Genomic DNA, 20,268 nt, shown 5'->3' on the forward strand with positions numbered 1-20,268 from the left:
CATAGCAACCAGCACAATGGCATCATCGAGTTGATTTGTGCCCCATACCAAAAGTAGCATGGGCATGCTCATCTGCATGGTGATGGTATATTATCTCCGGATCAGGGTGAGCGACGAGTAGCTCATCACAACAATCATGTCAAGTCTCCCATCGCAGACTAGGTCCCACAACAAGTGACGTAACCATGGCATCCCCGCCTACCTTAAGTCCGAGTAAAACCTGCACATCCTGTAGGGTGATGGTCATTTCTCCTACAGACAAATGAAATGTGTTCGTAGAAGGGCATCATTGCTCGACAAGCACAGTGATCATGTAATAGTCCAGTCTAATATAAAGTACCCGCCGGATAAGATCCATTCTAACGAGATATAATCCATAAATGAATCTTCGACAGACAACTGGCCACTCTCGTGCCATATGTAGGTGAGCAACTCTCAATAAAATTGAAGCCTGTGAATTTAAATGAAATAATTACCATCTTATTAACTATAATTAAGAGCATCATATAACTAAAATATGAACTTACATCTGATTCGAAGCAAGGCCCTATGAGCAACGCCTAGTGCAGCGATGCTCGAAACATAAGTATCTTCTACTGCATGGGCTAGGATTTTGATGCTTAATGAGCTTGTCGACGACGATGACATCAACCGCCATGATCTGTCATATATGTAATAAAATATTTTAACAATATTTATCACAATATATGCGTATTGTTAAATAAGTTCGTACAATAAAAAATAATTTGTATTCCCAAATCATAACTCAAATTTAATAATCCTAAAATGTATAAATTGACACTGTAACATCACTATGTTTTATCACATCAGTCTTTGCTGTCAAATCAGCATATATTATCAAATCAGTTTGTCTTGTCAAATCAGTTTGTCTTGTCAAATATATTAGTAATATTAAATTAGACTATTCATTTATTTTTTACCAACTGATACTAGCTCTTGCAATCTGATGGACTTCTCCAAAAAATTAATCATATCTTTCTTGTTTGGATGCATGTAATTGGTATCATATATTCTCCACTTCCTCTGCAAATATTTTTGTGCTTGTTATATCTTCGTATGCAATGTATATGACACAAAAAATCTCTTTAAAGAAATTGATAGTATAGGGCTAGCAGTCGATTGAAGAAATGTTTAGTGCATTCCACTAACAATGAGTTAGAGTGGCCAAATCAAATGATATTTACCAGTGTTGTATGCATTCCTGTTCAGATAATGAAGACTACATATTATGACACACACATCAAAGTTATGAAGACTCCCTTTTACAGGGATGAAACCGGTTTGAATGAGACGGGTTGGAGATTTCTGCAAAAAAGATTTTTGGAACAGCTAGGGCATGTAGCATCGATTAACATTATGAAGGCTAAATTTGCTAAAATTGGACGCCGTAAAGATATGTCATTTGAGATGATTGTGGGCAACCTAAAGGTTGATATAGATCACTGTATTTTTTTATCATAGAGGGAATCTTGAGGTCATTGTTTAAAATTACGCAATATGAGGCTTGCCTTGAGGCCCACCTCAGCACAATTTCAGTAAAAAATGCCTCAACTCTCAAGGCGTACGCCTCGAGCTTTTTTTATGAGGTTTACGCCTCATCTTGGATGAGGCCCGCCTTGAGACGCACCTCGCCTCGCTGGCATGAGGCATATGCCTCACTCTATTTATATATTTTTTTATTTTAAAAGTTACATAAATCCTATACAAAAGCCCTAAAAACAATCATGCCTTCTTGCAGCACAAAGCCGCGGCAACTTCCTCTTAACCACCTTCACCATATCCACCACCGTTGAAGCCGCCGCAGGGGATCACTAGAAAGCCGCACACCACCACCATCTCCTCTTAAAATTTTGGAATATTATCTTTTTGTTGATGACAAACATTTATGAAAGATGAAGATAACTGAAATAAATGAAGAAACAAATTGAGAAGTATTAGACCCTATAGGATGAGATAGGGGAGAGAACAATCTGTTATGATTGTGACTCAAATAAAAATCTCCTTAGTAATTATAGTACAAAGGATTTGAGTTATGGCCAATTATTTCAGCTTTCTTTAAGAATTAAACATATATGAGTAGGCAACTAAGAAAGAAAAAATTTAGAGCTGAACTTGATATTATATGATATTTTAATACAATTCATATATTTTATGTTGTTTTGTTCATTTAATATTTAGATTTCAATTCTATTTCATATAATTTATCACTTAACACTTTACATCTTATATAACTTTTTATTTCATATATATGTAAATTTATTACTTCATGTTCAATAAAAAGTTAATACGTTATTTAACATATAATTTGGATATTATATAAAAAATTAATTAACTTTTATTTTGACTTCACACTCAATTTTTAGATTTTGAGGCTTACGCCTCAAAACGTCTTAAGACTTATGCCTCGCCTTACAAACGAAAAACGCCTCAATACCCAATTACACAATTTTAAACCTTGCTTGAGGCTAATGTATTCCTTGTTCAGATATATGAAAATCTGATTGTTATGGAGTTTATCAATGCGTCAAACTGACAATGCATCCAATATTAGCTTCAGCACAAATTCAATTGCTACCAAACTAGATTCCAACTCAAGCTTGCATGCGCATCATGATCAAAAATCGTTGAAGGCCTTTTTTTAAGAACTTTCTTAAGTATGTTAGTTAAATAAATTATGAATTTGTTTTGAATGTTGTTTATGTCTTTTATTATCGAAGTTATTAGGTTTTATGGATTTATATGTTCGTGTTTAGGTGAATGTGATTTCCAATACAATGTTCTTACTAATGTTAGAATGTTGGTACTGAGTTCAAACATTTTATAAAAAATTTTATATTGTTTAAAATTATTACGTCAAAAACTTTTAGGCAAAGAGAATTTTATGAACGTTCAATCGGCTTAAAATGAATTAGTATACATGAAAATATAAATTATTCATTAAATAGCACTCCAACTTATAATGAAATTAGAATTCACGCCAATATGAAAATTTTTTACAACCGTAACCCCATTAAAACCCTAATTCTATTTCATACATAACTTTAGTACAATATCATGCTGCTTGCAAATTAAATTTAGGTTGCTAATCAGTACTATCTGCGCGTTCCGCCCAATTTGAAAAGTAAAGATAGGTCATTTCAAAAATAGAATTTGATCAAGAAAATTTGCATAGTAAATGACTAACCTTGAACTGCTCTCCCTATTTGGACAGGTCGTGCTATTATGGCTGATCACACCACAAACTTGGCAAGCTCGACCAATGTTCCTTCGGGGTTCATCCATTGTATTTCTAAATCTACTAGAGTGTGATCTCCTAGCCCCCCAATGAAATGCTAGTGGTAGTAATGGTATTATCCCTTTAATCTCATCAAACGATGGCTTGTATACCTCCTCTAGTATGAAGTGAAAAAACTTGCATAACTACGTCAGTAGAACTTTGTATTGTAGTATGGTGAAACAAACGTACTGTAATCCATCTTCTTGCTCCGACAACTACAATAGCATGAAGGCAAGACATGATATAATTATGGCTTATGACAATTGCAGGTACACGTATGAGAAGAAACGATTTCAACCTTGAATGCCCTACATGACATATCGAACACCTAATACCCCTAGTTAATTATGCAAATTAAAGCTATACAACGACGTGATTCATGCTCGTATCGGTCCAACGAGCTCCTTATCCGGGGGGTGAATGAAGACTCTCCGGCAACAGGCCAAGTGCTTACATCAGCAGAACGCTTATTGAATAGGACTATGAGGTTGTAGTAAATAGCAGTTATTAAACCCTGGACGAGTAGGCCGCGAGCACGTCTTAACACCCTATTGAAGCACTCTGAAGTATTTGTGGTCATGATTTTGTAATGGCACCCACCATCATACAAAAGGCTCCACTTACTAACATCTCGCTCGACTAACCACTGATGTGCTTCCTGCTTTATAATTTTGATATCTGATATTAGTCTATTGAAAGTTGCAAGATCGTCTGTGTTTCCAGCACAGCACATCTTCTCACAAACACTATTTGAGTCAGTAACTCCATGTCGGATGAATTTCTTAAAATTCTCCCTAAGGTGGCGTAGGCAGTGACGGTGTGCTGCATGAGGAAATACTCCCCGTCATCCTCTAACTATTCTGAAGTGTTTCTCAAATACAAAATAGATGTCTTATCAGACTAGAATCTGTGGAATGAGGTCATGCAGTATCTGCAAAAACCAAACCCATGTCTCATTTGACTCAACCACCACAATAGCAAATTGAGGGGGCAGACCACCATTCCCATCAATGCCAACTGCGGCTAGTAGAATTCCTTTGTACTTACCCAACAGAAACATTCCATCCAAACTAACCACAGGTGATAGAATTCCCATCCCTCAATTTTTGGACCGAATGCCCAAAGTATTGATTTGAACTGATTGTTTTCAATAACTTCAATGCGGTGAACTAATCCCGAAAGTGCAAATTTAATGGTTTGTATGTACCGATGTAGTGAGGAGTATGACTCCTCGAAACTACCAAATACAAATTTAATAGCTTTTGGTTGTGCATCCCAAGCCTTGATTTAAGGGATCTTAATGTCAAATTTCGACTCCATTCGAGCAAATGATCTCATGTGGCTGAAAGTCTATTTTTTGATGAAGAATGACAGTGATGTAGTAAGAGATGAACTTGGAGTAACAATTACAATGTCTACTAGACATCATATGATTCATGCAAGTATGTGGAGGACCAATGGATGAGACTTTTTATATTCCACCAAGTCGCTTTCTCTTCGTAGCCTGAAGACGCCATAGGCAAGGATGTGCTAGATTATCATGTTGTGCGCATCTAACAGTAAGCCTTATCTTATTGGATATGATTTTGATGTATTCTACATCATTAATGATTGATCATCAATTAAATGCACACTGAAGGGGGTTCTTATTGATGAAAGTCATTCCATCGTACAGTTGTTCGGGAATAATGCCGTCAATTCCACAACAAAATTAGTAGTTGGGGGATCAATATCATCCATAAAATCCTAATCCTGTGTTGATCATAGAAGTTCGACGTAATTGTTATTTGCCTCCATAGCATCTAAGTCGTCCTGGTGACAAAATGCATGCTCACAGACCAACTCATGCCTAAGCAATGATACATCGCATTCTTCTGCAATTGGATTTCCTTCATTCCTTGTGGGCAATTCACTTGAGCTCTCACTAGTTCAGTTGTTGATCATCTCATATCCTCCAACACTAGCATACCTTCACCATCATGTCCCTGATCAAATTGCTCACTTTGTTGGTGGAGATGAAACATCAGTACACATGAGGCCGTCCAGTCAATAACACTTGCACACCCTCTTGCATCTGGTTCTAATAATATCGGACGCCCACTCAGGCTTACACTTATTGGTTCATAGTATGATGAACATTCTCTAACACTAAAGTGGTGAGTTTCATCGTAACAGTCCGTACTTCAGTGGGCCTGCAACACATAATGCATGTAATGGTGAAACTTAAATTAGACATAATAATCTAGATAGAATATGAGTTTCATTGACTGTATGTTTGGTGTGTACGAACCTTTCTACTTGGTAAGAGACTATCGGGTTTTGATAAGACATATGATAATGAGAACTGAAGCTTACGCCGCATCTACGGACTTGCTCAATTTAAACATAAATAATTAAAATACGTCTTCGAGCTTCGTGAATTAAGAACTCACAAACCTAATCGTCTGTAACTTGATTTGTTGTATAACCTCGGTTATTCGAAAGACGACAAACAAGGTCAACCCTCCATGTTTCACTATCACAGCGCAATGCTTGGAGAATTCTAGCATGTAACTCTTCAAGTGTAATATTCTCATTTACTTCAATGGGATGATTTCTTCCGCCGATGTACAAAGGGATGAAATCCTCTGTAATGTTTAAATAACCATCATAATATAGAACGAAGCGTGACATTCTAGAGATTGATGTTGGATGAGGATGTCCCTGTATAGGACATAAAAGAGTTTTATTGTAGTAAATGAAACAATACTAAATTATATTGTATTCTAAATTAAATTATTTTGTATTATAAATTTAATAATATATTTTATATTTGCACTCACTAGGACAAATGTTGGATGTCGTTGGTGTGATTATTTAAAGACTCCATTTTCTTATTTAGCACTTATATTTTGAAAAAAATTGGATTTGTTTTTTTAGAGTTATTTATTGCTTTCTTAATTGATATTCAAGCTAAATTTATTTCAATTGTGTTATTTTTCCATTTGTTTTTTAGAGTTACCATTTTTGTTACTTGTAACTTACCCTCAATGAGCATAAAATTTGGCACCTTTTTTATAAAAAAAATTCCTACCATTTTATGCAACTAGCCCATACATAATTACAAAAATTAAACTTGATAAATTCAAAAAAAAATCTTGTATAAGGCTAAAAATTTAATAAACCACGAGAATCTAAACGAGGTTCGTATAGTGAAGTTGAAATAAGGGCTTGTGGTGAAGAAGACAGACCTAAGCTTAAGGTCACATTGAAATAAGGCAAGTTCAAATTAATCCAAACTTGGATTTCAAAAAAAACGGCTAAAACAAAAACAATTTCCTACGAATTGCCACAGTTTCAAATTTCAGTAAACCATTATTTCAACACATCTAGAGTGAAAGATAGCATCAAATGGTATGCGTAGCTTCAGATTGCAATTCTACACTGTCTGAAATGTACTTTAAATTATGATAGTTAAAAGTATGATTTTGAATATTGCCGGAAACCGATAAAGATCAGTAGTCAGCATTGGCAGGCAAAGGGATTCAAACCGGAGCTCCAAGAGTATTTCTTAAGCAAGCAATCACGAAGTCAGCGAACTCTCTTGTTATAGAGAGGGTAAAAAATTTATTTAAATTTAAGTCCGTAATGAAAAACATTATATTCTTTAATTTAAATCAATTTTAAGTACGATCTGCTTCAAATCTATGTTTACACATCCTCAACTACATGTGACCAATTAAAGTTACAATCTACAAATAACTTAAAATTTGAACTTATGTAATATTAAAATAATTCTTAAATGCAAAAAATTATTATCACAAACTATGTTTTACACTGCACACAAAATATATCAACAATTAATGTATTTAATCTATTTTTCCAACATCCAAATTTATCTATGACATATACACTAATTTTAAATTAATAGTATCTTCTTATTTGATATTATTAAAATTCCTAACACGGTAAATATTAAAAAGCACAAGCACAAATAGAAAGATTATGATTACAATGTTAGTCTTGAATGTCGCCATATAGAGGTAGCAGTGTACAAAACTATCTAAAGAGCTCAAAAATTGACCATAGCTGAATAGATCAACTTGGGTCAATTATAATGGATCTCAGTTCAAGTCAATTAAAATGCCAAGAATCGGTTCCCGGTTCCCTTAGATGGGTTACCCGAATCCAAGCCGACCCGAATATTATTGTTGTCATCAAATATAGCCACATAAGGATGGAATGCAATAAAGTGCATTAGTGTTCCGCATTTTTGAAAGGCTGATGAGTTAATGCATCGAGAAGGTCACAAGGAAGGAGGGAGGTTAGACATTAGTGTTTTAACTTTTTCAGTTGAAGATATCATAGTTTTATTTAATTTACATATCGCATGTGCCCTAAATGCCCTAGTCAATGTCCATAATCAGCATCTCTCAATTCTTATCTCATTCCTTCCTCCATTGAACATCAACATGTCAGATGTTTTTGTGCAGCATCAAACTAACATTGGCACATAACATCACAATATCTCACATAGCAAATGCAACTTGTGGTGTCTCTATTGCACGAAATTCAACTCTTCATCTCTTCAATGATGTTATCTTCATATCTTCCAACCTTGAACCAATAGCCAACAAGCCAGACAGGCACTTTAGCTCTTCTCTTGTCATGGCTATCTACTCTCAGGCAACAAATATAAGCTGAATTCACATACATGGGGTCATTCGACAAAGGTTAAAATGAAAGATGATAGTAAACCCAATTCAGCCACATGTAACTTTGTGGTAAGGAGTATAGTTGGCCAAGTACCAATGAAAAAAGCAAAGTGGAAATACAAGTTATTATCCTTTGAAAAGAAGAGAGGCCCAATAGAAAGGTGACCAAACTTCCATTAATTCTCTCATTAATTGAAGATATTGATAGGGCAGCACCTGACTAATAGATTTATCATAGATGAGTTGTTATTCAAGCTCGTTGAAATCCAAGGTTTTCTACAGCATATTAGAATTTTGCAACCAAGATTTAAACTAGTTTTACGAATAACTTTACTGAGCGATTATATGAAAATTTATTTCAATGAGAAGGTCAACGAAAGGAAGGCAGTTGTAAACATGAAATCGATTATTAACTTGACAACTGGTTGTTGGAAATCTTTGCAAAATATTTCTTATTTATGTCTCACCAAACATTACATTGATCAAGATTGGATGCTCTAAAAAGGACCCTTAACTTCTGGGTTATCTTGAGTCACAACTGCAAAGCTATTGGAAAAGTTTTGGGACCATGCATTTTGAATTGGGAATTTGCTAGAGTTTGCACTCTTACAGTTAGCAATGCAAGTTCATATATAGATGTCATTGATTACTTGAAGAGAACATTGTCATATCTTAAATCTAATAGTAAAAGATGGCTTGAATAAGAAGAATGATAATATAGTAAGAATTCATGAGGGTCTGAAGTATATGAGAAGTTTATTGGTACACACGTGACGTCTAGGGATGCTGCGCGGGTTAATAAGTGAATTTAAGTTCGAACCCGATCCTTCTATACGGATCAATAGAAGTCGACAGGGCTCGAACCATCAAAAAAATATGTGGTTGCGGCGACCGGTATATTTGTTTTAATACGTTTATATTAGGCCTTCAAGGCCTATAACAATGAGAATTTACTAATAAAGGAAAAAAGCCTAAGAAACCCGATCCTCTGTCGACAACTCGACAGAGTTGACAAGGTTCAAGCTACAAACGGAAATGACCCCGAACACCCCGATGATGACCGTGTTGAACGAAAAACTCAACCGGAGGGGTTCACAAACATTTTTAAATATCATTCAAATGCCCGAAAGTACAAAAATTCCAAACCCCAAGATGTTTAAAATTGAAATTCAAACATGAAACACTTAAGGCAAAATCCATCTATCCTCCACAATAGTTTGTCGAGGTGGACAAATTAAAATTACTTCAGCTCACATAGAGCTAATACCTAATCGAAAATATCACTAGGATCCATTCTCAAAAAAAATCTCCTGTAAGTAAGGACGTGGTACGTGTCCTCTAACCGACGATTTGCCGCCAAATGGCACCACGGGATAAACGGTTATAACCTGGGGCCCTCTGAACCGAGTGGTTTTGCCGCCAAATGGCACCATGAAATACCGATTATGGCCAGAGCCAATACGCTTCTAAATGGCATCAAATCCTTGAGATATGAATCAATAGGATATGATCGATAGGGCACAAAGCCCTCAGTTAGCTAAGGTGGATTCAAATTTATCCCCTTAGAAAAATACTCACCCCAAGTCTACAAGGTCCCCTAGGACGAAGCAACCCATGGCTGCCAACAAGGATCCTTTTGTCAGGTTGGGTCAACTACCTCCTCTGACTAAGTAGACCAGGGACCACGATGGCCTGGGGCGACGGAACCATGGGATCGTGATCAGGTCGATCATCCATTCCCCCACCATCTGTTTTAAATGCAAGGTTGTGAAATTTCCAATTTTAAATATCAACCCTTTAAATTTCAAATGCTCATTGCCGCTACTATATGACAGATACACATATCTCTACGTATCTGATTGACGACTAGCCTTAATCAAAAGTTCTCTCTCGTTATTAGGAGGGGTAATTAACTATAGGGGCTTCCGCCTGCAGGAAACCAGAACTCAGATCATAAAGTCCTCGCAAAATGAGGGCGAAATCTCTGGGTAATGTCTTATCTACAAACTCATCTGCCTTCCCAAAATTTACCCCGAAACTTAAATACGTTAAAACTCCACCCCCAAAGAAGAAAAAGCAACACAACCGGGCGGAGGCCGTGGCCGAATTTTCGGAAACCTTAGTTATTTCAATAATGTTGGATTCTTGAGCTATTTCTAGAAGGCTAAATAAGATTTTTTTTTCGTTAAACTGAAGGTTTGCATTATAAGACTTCATGAGCTATTTCACTCATATATCAAAGATTGAAATAAGGTTGAAGTTTGAGCATCCTCCTTAGATGTATTTTTATAAATAGCTTGAATAATTAGCATTTGCACTACAAACAACAAAATTTGCATATTATACCCTTACGTGTAAAACGAAAAGCAATTTCCCCTTGAAAGTCAATCACGGCATTTTCCCTAAAAACATATAGATACATTAGCATCTCCATTCCACGCATAATGAGATATTGATGCATCTTTTGTGGATCATTTTCAAAAGTTGCAAACACATGTTAACAATTTGGTACAAACAAAAATATCAAGCAATTGCTAATTCACACAAAGTTAATCAAGATTTCAAAGAAGGTGATTTTGTCTTGGCTCGTATATGACCCAAGTATTTTCCACCAAACAAATAAAAGAAATGAGAAGCCAGAATTGTTGGACCTTATCACATTATTAGACAATTATAACCCAATTCTTACATATTAAACTTGCCACCTGAAATGAATTATGAGCTCTAGTTACAACATTATGGATTTTTTGCCTTATGGAGGCACTTTAAGCCTCTTTTGCTCTTAAGTGGGGTCTCTACACCTCTCCCACTGACATCCATTCCACTGTGACATCCATGCCTCTAAGTTATGGAATTGGTCATTACTCATGAGAAGATAGTATAATCAACCCTTTTAATTAACAATACTACCTTATAAAATGACATAGGTGCCCTCTTATAAATGATTCTGGGATAATTCATGATGGACTCCAACACTTGGGTTTTGATCTTCTCAAGAAGTAAACCTATCGCCTCCACCATCCATATGTGGTTCTTGTCACCCACCATACTCGAAGATGAACTCAACTATCATCACCTTGATAGAGTTGATTCTAAACAATCAAGAGTTATTTGTCTTTACATGTAGGTGGGCCCATGTTGCTTTTCAGCATGGTTTACCTTATTAAAAGAGTCATTAGACCTTACAACTATACTTGCATGGCCAAGGGGCTATTTTAATATACTATTCTAATCAGCTATGCCCTAGAGTTCATCTCTTATAAATGGTCCTCATTTAAAAAGGAATGCACAGCTTCTGATCAAAGAAATGAGGACTATATAGTGTCCGGTGGCACATTCTTCTCTTCCAAATTGAGACCAGTCTTCCCTTTCTCCTCCCCTTCCCCTTCTTCTTTCCCTTATCCAGCTCCATCAAAAGCAAGAATAAGAGTATAGAAAGTTTAAATAGCAGATCAATCGTACAAATTCAATATAAACCATAAACATAAGGATGCTAGGAAGAAATAGAGCCAAGAATAATAGAAAATTTATAAGAGCCATGTGTAAACAAATGGTAAACAGCATTTTGAGTAAAAGACAGCACCTGTCCAGTATATCATAACAACATTAATGACTTGCATCACATGGAAACAAAGATCTAACATGGAATTAGGAAAACAATAAACACAGACATTTTGGTAAGGCGCTACATAACTAAAAGATTAAATGAAGAAATGCCAATTATGTATTCATATAACTAAGGCTTTAATTCTTTAGAACCTAAATGCAACCTTAACTTCAGAAACAACAAAAAGATTGCAATGTTAATTGAGAATCATTAATATCATTAAAAAAAAAAATATCTTACAATAGAATACAATTATGTGATTGATCTCTACCGAATCACCGATAGCAAAATTTTCAGCCTCAATTGTTCAAAATTCAAGGAATGAAAAGACGGTGATGGCGAAAAGATTCTCAAATAAACCTGGAAACACAAAAGAACAACCGATAAAGTTCTTAGAAAATTCTGAAGTGCCTTCATAAAACAGATTTGGGCACAGGAAAATAATAAAGAAAGTTCACAGCATACCAGGAGTTTCCGCAAAGGTGCCGTCAAAATTTGAATATATCAGAATTACAGATTTTACACCAAGCTCATCAGTGGCCAAGAAAACTGCAAACCCAACAGCTTTCTATCGACTCTTTTAAACAACTTGTATCTGATTAACAAGAGATGCTGTAATCAGTGAAACAAAAGGATAAATTATTTTGAAAAAAAAAAAATTGGATAATTACATTAATTCATCATCTAAGTACAGCCGAAGGAATTTCAAATGTCCAATAAAGAATTGCTTTGACTAAATGACTTTAAGAGTTCTATGAGGCGTCCTTTTAATGATCCTGGAATTTGTTGAATAAAATTCTCCCTTGCACCATTTATCAACTCTTTCCTGCATTACAAAGGAATACAGTTAAAACCATCACAAGTATGAAAAAGATCCAAAAGTATAAGATTTATGCTGATCAGGAAATCGAATCACAAGAACAATCACATATGAAAACTTGACGAAAGTTCTCAAACTTAAGAACGATGTTCTTTGAATGCTGTGTTGGCTCTGCCACTTATGGCACGCCTAATTAATTTCCGAAACAAGTACTTTGGACGCTGCTCAATATATGCTCTCTTTGCTTGAACAATCCAAAAAGAGCCTCTAATTTGTTTCAAAATAAAACATATTAAAAATGGCGCTACATGATTTTTTTTATTGGCCTTGCATAAACTTTGATTCACGAGTTTTGAAGTTCGCACTCTACGTGCACAAATAAATGCAATACACGTATAATTTCCTTTGTCATCGCACGCATTCAATAGAAAACATGAATATATGTGTATTTATTTTCATAACTAAACTTATCTCTCTCAGCACAAGTGTATTTACATCTCTAGACAATCTTCCAATACATTAATAAAGACCATCAATTATTTCCCTATCCATGGCAATATCAGAGTTATTCAAGAAATATTCAGGATTTAAAAAACGTGTCGTTGCATGCAGAGGCGATGTAATTGCACTTCCCATCTTCTATTAATAAATTTAAATTTTTGATCATACTTATCACTGTTATTGAAATTTGCAGCAATTGCCTCTTTTGCTCTATACATTGCTTCATATATGTAAGTCATTGAGGGCTTCTTCTCTCCATCAACCAATCTAAGAACCTTTAATAAAAGAGCAGCTATTTTTAAGGTATACACTATAGTATTTCAAAATTATTATTACAAGATTATATGTTGAGATTATTTTGCTTTAACCTCTTGTGCATAAGGACCCAAAATAAATTTTTCACAATTAAACATTTTCTTCAAGTTCAATTGTTGTTGATGAAATTGTTGTAAAGTTAAGAAAACCGCTGCAAAACGCATCTTGGTGGGTTTAACAAGTGCTCTTTGATTTATGCACTTTCTCATTAACTCAAGTAAGCGAGATCTAGAATATATAAAATTGTATACTGCCACTGCTTTTTCAAAGTATCGATTTAGCTTTTGAATTTTGAAAATTTTCTCCATCATTAAATCAAAACAGTGAGCAGCATAAAGAGTCCAATAAATGTGATGATATTTATCCATCAATAATTTTCCTGTAATGTCATTATAATTTAAGTTAAGACCAAAATTTCATTCTTCATATGAAATAACACAACTTCAGATTAGAAGTTGTCACAAACCTGCAAGAACATTTTTAGATGCATTATCAGTAACAACTTGGATCACATTATGTGGTCAAATAACCTTGATGTACTTGCAAAAAAGTTCAAACATTTTCAATGTTCTTGGAGAAAAAACTAGTATCGATTGTCTCTATAAATGTGCTACCTCTCGAACAATTAACAAAAAAATTAATTAAGTTTTTTTCCATTCCTAGACATCCATCCAGCTGTCATTAGAGAACAACCATATCGTACATAATCTTCTTGATGACGTCGTAATAGTTCATGTGTATGTTAGACCGGTTCTCTGTGAACCGGTCCAGAACCAGCGGCATAACCAGCCGCTAGTTTATAGGAGGCAGAGACCTCTGCCTCCTTTAAACTGAAATTGCTTAATATGGGCGGGCCCCACTTCTCCAAAGGTTTTAAATGTTCAAACGGAGTGGGGAGATGGGTTTTGGGAGGGAGATTAAATTAGGAAATATCTTGTATTAAAGGGGATGAGGGAATTAGAGAGTTTTTTGGATGTTATGTTTGATTGCAATTAGGGTTTTCTTGGAGGCTTGGGCTCTAGAACGAATTCTAGAGATTGGGAGAGTGCGATCCTCCTCTCGAATAGAGGATCTTTGTATCTTTGCAAGTTTTCTTTCATCTACTAGTAAAGTACAAGTGTTTAGGCGAGTTTTTCTCCATTTTCCTCTCAGGTTTTCTCTGTTTTGGTCTAGATTTTACTGTTTTCCTGCTGTAAACAGCAGAAATTATCACGATTTGCTTCAGACTTTGATTAGGAACTACTTGAAATCAAGTATTTCCTATCAGTGTATGTCTAACCTCTTTCTTCAAACAAGTAACTCGTACCTCATGAAGACTAGGAGGTTTCATTCCATGTCCAAACTGTCCAAGTGCCTCCACCATAACAAGGAAACTATCATATTTCACAGCATTAAATCAAATCACATCATCATACATACATCTACTAAAAACTTGAATAACCCTTCCCCTCATTTCCTTTTTAGTTGCAACAATTTCTTTTCTAAACTAATATTTTCTATGCTTTACTACATCTTCAGGATTTTGTATAAGGAAAGTATCCAACGGACCTTTAGGTCGTGGTGCTTTGAAGATAAATGTTAATGTGGAACTCTAACTAGAAGTGTTGATATATCTGTCCGCAATATTTTGGATAGTCCAACACTTAGAATATAATTTGTCATCACATCAAAGTCGTCTCCTTCATCAAGGTCGATATTTAATGTGTCATTAAATTGTTCTTTTAAATCTTTTTTTAACATGGATGCCTTAATTTCAGACTTCACGTGCTCGAGGGCAATTAGAGCAAGGTCAAGCATTCCTAAAACCCCCGAAAGAGGTGTTGTTTGTGGCGTGTAATTCCTCCTTTTGTTAGCAAATAGTGGGCGCCATTTTAAACATCCGAGCCGCACCATACACATGGCGTTGTAGCTGCGCCACTCCGCACTGTGCGCCACGCCGCGTGTTATTTTGCGCCATTGACATCTATGATTATTGGTATACTTGTGTGACTAGTGATAGAAAAGTACCACTCAAACTTAAGGGAAAATTTTATATGATGGTGGTGAGACCCGCAATGCTTTATGGCGCAAAATGTTGGCCATTAAAAGAAAAGAGTAATATTAAGTTAAGTGTGGCTGAAATTAGGATGCTCAGATGGATGACTGGATTCATTCATAGAGACAAGATACGAAATGAGCATATCCGTGAAAAAGTTGGAGTAGCTCCAATGACAAATAAGATTAGAGAGTCTCCTTAAATAGTTTGATCATGTAAAACAGTGGTGGCCTTCCGATGACCCTGTTAGGAGAGAGATGATGCACAGAAACGAACACGGATACGACACAGATACAGGACACGTCAATTATTGAAAATATAGGACACAAACACGGGTTGAACATGGTAATATAAATTTTATATTTTAAACATAGTGTATAAAAATTGAATAAGTATAATATTAAAAATAATTTAGAAATAATAAGTCATTTAACTAGAATTTATGCTTAAAGTGATTAATATTAGGATGTTGAGAGTTTGATGTCGTATATCAGGCATCGAGAGAGGAGACTACAATGTTGTTGAGAGTGGGCATCGATGTTATGCAGTAAGTATCGAGCGTCAATGTCAAAAGGGCGTCTGTTGTTGATGTTAAGAAGGCATTGGTCGTGGATGTTAAGAAGATGTCATACAAAGATGAGCTGTGAAGTTGTGGGTGTAGAAATTACTAGCATCGAATGTCAATGTCAAGAATGTGTCAAACTTTGATGTGGAGATGATTTTGAAATGTCGATGTAGTAAAAAAGTCAGATGTTGATTTTGAGATGACATGAGACATTGTTGTAAAACCAAAGTTGCAACCCGCTTAAGATAACAAAAATGAGAATATTCGATGAATGGGGTATTGAGCGCGGACGATTGATTTGACGTTGTGGATAAGAAATAAGAAATTTAATTTTTATATTTTAAAAAAATAAAAAAATTAAATTCAAGAAATTATATTTTAAAAAATTCATAAAATAATTAAGACACGGTGTGTCCAATTTCTATTTTAATATTTTTTTAATCGGACATATTTTTGGCGTGTCCAACATGCATCGTAGGAGTGTCGGACTCGTGTCGTGTCGGATACATGTTGGACACTGCACACCTCTTTGAGGAGAAGTGTTGGTGCATCATAGTAGGAGAATAGATATATTAGATTTGGCATATGTTAAGAAAGATAGAGGTAGACCTAAAAATACTTATTTAAAAAATATTAGAAATTATTTTCTTTATTAGATTTAAATGAGAATTTGACTCTTAATAGGACAATGGAGAAAAATGATTCATGTAGCCGACCCCGCATAGTGGGATAAAGGCTTGATGTTGTTGATATTGTGGTATACTTGTGTGAATGAGCTCAATTAAAGGTCATGCAATCTATGTTTTCAATTGTGGTATAAATTTAAATCGAGGTGTGATTTTAGTGATTTGAATTTTTATGCAAAATTTATATAAGGCAATTGCTTAATTATCATTTGTGTGTATTTCCATATTTCTAATTATCATATAAACAAGCAAATATCTGTTTCATTTGGTCTATGAACTATGAATTTAAGCGTGATTGTAATTTCATGCATCACATCATATAGTTTTATTATGAAACTCTAGACCCCAAGACATCATAGTTAAGTTTTAAATGGGTGTTTACTTTGAATTTCATTTCAAACTTTCATTTTATAATAACATTTAATATTGAGATTTATAATTTATGTTATACCGGTCCATCATGGACCGGTTCTCTACTATTCCATGCGGAGGCAATTCGCCTTCACTACTTTCCGTCCCCCTTTAGGATGGAGTCCACACATTAATGCAGTAATTAAAAGAGGAGATTAAGAGGGAAATTCAAAGTAGAAGGGTTGTTTGGGTATTTTGCTATTTTTTATGTTTTAAATAGAGAAGATTGTTTAGGGTTAGGGTTATCTTGTATTTGCAGAATTTTGGAGATTTTAGTGTTTGCTTGGGCTCTAGCCGCCGACTAGAGATTGGAAGAGATGGTACCTCCTCTCCAATTGAGGATTCATTATATCTTGTTCGCTTTCTTTCATCTTTTATCAATAAAAATGTATCTTCTGGTTATTTCTTCTAAAATCTTCTCAAAACTTTTTTGCAAGTTGCTGAAATTCAAATTCAGCAAGGAAAATTCTTGTTCCTACAAATGTTTCCTATCAAATTGGAATCAAAGCAATTTCCTGTGTGAAAATAGAAGCCTTCTTCGCTTATTTATGTTGCATTTCCTCTCCAATCTTATTGTTTTTTGTTGTTTGAAAACCAGAACCGTTGTTTTTTATGTTTGGAGCCGAGATACGGGTACCCATGACAAGAAGATCGGACAATTGAAATCTGAAATTTCAGATATGCACACTCAACTTTTAGAAGTCAAGAGTTAAATTTCAGCCATCCACGAGAAGATGGATGGAAAATTTTCCACCATAGGGGAGATGATGAAGAAGTTTCTCGAGGGTCAACCCAAAATGGCAACGTCAGAGGCGAGGGAAGCCTCGTACAACCAAGGAACAAGGGAAAACCCTATTCCAATAAGGCAAAGAGAAGATCACGAGGTAGAGATCAGAGAGGGAGAAAGGAGACTACCTCTCCTAGAACATATTCCTATGGAGGTGCCAAGTAGACGGTATATGGAGAGACGTGAGGGGGTTGGACATGAGTGGAAGGGTGCTGAATTTTAAAGAAGGGCTGAATTTGAAGGGCGAAGGCTTGATTATGATTGAAGAGGTGTTGATTTTGAAAGGAGAGTGGCATAACATGATCGAAGGGGTGCTAAATTTGAAGGAAGAAGGTGGGCTTGCGATGAAAGATTTGGGTGCGAGCAAAGAAGGGATGATTGGCACAACTGGAGGGAACCACACCCTTGGGGAATGAGAAACTTTGGTGGAAACAGGGGTTATGGAGATATGAGGGTGAGAAAATTGAAGATGTCAATCTTTGAAGGGGAGATGCACACAGGTGGATCTACAAAGTAGAGAGATATTTCGTAGTCAATGGGTTGCCAGAGGAGAAGAGACTGATGGCAGCTGGCCTATGTTTGGAAGGGAAGGCTTTGGCTAGGTACCAGTGGATGGACATGCGACGACTCATATGAAGCTGAAGGGAGTTCAAGGATTGCCTATTAGAATGATTCCGAACAAGCAGGGGAGGAGACTTTTATGAGCAGTTCTTTGCCTTGATACAGGATTGGTCAGTGATAGAGAACAATAAGAGGTTCGAGTACCTTGCTAGCCAGTTCGACTGCCTTTCTAAGATCTTGCTAGAGGGGAACTTCATGAAGGGACTGAAACTAGAAATCCGATAGCGGTTAGAGTGATGAGGACTTGTGACTTGGGAGAGGATATAGAGCTAGCCCAGTTGGTGGAGGACCAAAGGCACCTGGATAGAGGAATAAAATGCAATAGCTCATGATAGTACAAGATAACCACCACCTTTTTGGCACCTAAGGAGCCGACACCGGATACTCTTCAGAAGACCCAAAAGGAAAAGATTGTAGGTGGAAGACCCGCGAACAACTTCAAGAAGCTCACAGAGATGAAGTTACAAAAGAAGAGGGCAAAGGGGATCTATTCAAATGTGAGGAGATGTACACACCGAGGCACAGATGTAAGGACCAAATTCTTCAGTTTCTCACTATTTATGATAATGAGGAAGTTGAGGATGGAGCCCTCTTTCCACCTTTCAGACAAGGTTGGTCTTTGAGGAGGGGTATTTTTAGAACAGTATATCCTGGACCGATTCTCTGCTATTCTAGCTGAGGCAGTTCGCCTCCACTGCTTTTCGTCCCCATTGGGGATGGCGTCCACACATTAATACATAATTAAAAGAGGGGATTAAGAGGGAAATTCAAAGTAGGAGGGATGTTTGGTTATTTTGTTATTTTTTATGTTTTAAATAGAAGAGATTGTTTAGGGTTAGCATTATCTTGTATTTGTAGAATTTTGGAGAGTTTCTAGGGTTTGCTTAGGCTCTAGCCGCCGGTTAGAGATTAGGAGAGACGGATCCTCCTCTCCAATTGAGGATCCATTGTATCTTGTTCATTTTCTTTCGTCTTTTATCAATAAAAATGTATCTTCTGGCTATTTTTTTCCAAAATCCTCTCAAACTATTTTGCAAGATGCTGAAATTCAAATTCAACAAGGAAAATTCTTGTTTCTACAAGCATTTCCTATCACTTTATTATGATGAATCAAATAAATATGTTGATGTTTTATATTTGTTTTGTTATTTTTATGAAGCATCTTCACCTTAGTGGTAGTCCCTTGTGAACCTCATTGTTATTTGTGTATTATTCGCATACCGTCTACCCAAATCTCTATTCCTAGTGCAACATATGCACATTGTCTCATGCAGATTTGCGCCCACCATCTCGTCTTGCACTCATGTGCGAAGCTTGTTTGCATGCCAACCATCCCCTGGCTATTGTTACACCCTTTCCTTTCCTGATGTTTTTTGGTGAGTCTTCTAGGACTAAGATCATACAATCTTTCCCTCTTACTAATTGCTGCCCTCCCCTTTGGACGATGCTCATATTTTCTCATTTAAGATCTTAACCACTTGTGTCCTTGTCTCTATTGGGCAACACAAGTCAACTTTTTCTATCATCGATCCCAACTCCTTAGTAGTCTCCCTTTATGGTGATTCTTAGGATTTGATTGTCATTACAACCACCTACTCTAGTGACTCTATAGTCTCAAAGGCTCCTCATACTTTCCTATCATCAAATAAGGCACCTTGTGCTGCTCACACATTCTCATTCCTTTACAAACGATGTGGTTGGGTTACTAGATTCAAGAGTGCATCCCTCACCTTCCATCCATTTCCGGGAAACATATTTTGTCAATATTCAATTCCACCTCAACATAAGCAAGTATCAACATTTAAAGGCAAGCAAGCGCTTATCTTCCATAATGACTAAGCTTGCTTGACTGATCTTTTTTTAATAGTCAGCAAATTCTCCATGGGCCACCCCAACCTAGATATTATTCACAATGTTTAGTTGGGCTC

At 36.0% G+C, this 20,268-nt stretch overlaps 1 protein-coding gene across 2 annotated transcripts in view; it reads right to left on the minus strand.

Moving 5' to 3' along the window:
• Positions 1–20,268, minus strand: part of LOC110116438 (ubiquitin carboxyl-terminal hydrolase 25) — a 42,080-nt gene that overhangs the window by 9,312 nt on the left and 12,500 nt on the right. The window contains exons 8-10 of one of the 2 annotated variants that reach the window (XM_028699555.1): positions 12,271–12,425; positions 12,065–12,194; positions 11,840–11,959 (exon numbers count right to left, since the gene is read on the minus strand). In XM_028699555.1, the coding sequence (XP_028555388.1) occupies positions 12,305–12,425 (121 nt within the window). In that variant the 3' untranslated portion in view covers positions 11,840–11,959; positions 12,065–12,194; positions 12,271–12,304. Of the gene's footprint in view, positions 1–11,640; positions 11,960–12,064; positions 12,195–12,270; positions 12,426–20,268 lie in introns of those variants that run through there. The other variant, XM_020850006.2, reaches the window with a different exon arrangement.

This window comes from Dendrobium catenatum, unplaced genomic scaffold (genome assembly GCF_001605985.2).
Source record: "Dendrobium catenatum unplaced genomic scaffold, ASM160598v2 fragScaff_scaffold_1338, whole genome shotgun sequence".
NCBI classification, from domain to species: Eukaryota; Viridiplantae; Streptophyta; class Magnoliopsida; order Asparagales; family Orchidaceae; genus Dendrobium; species Dendrobium catenatum.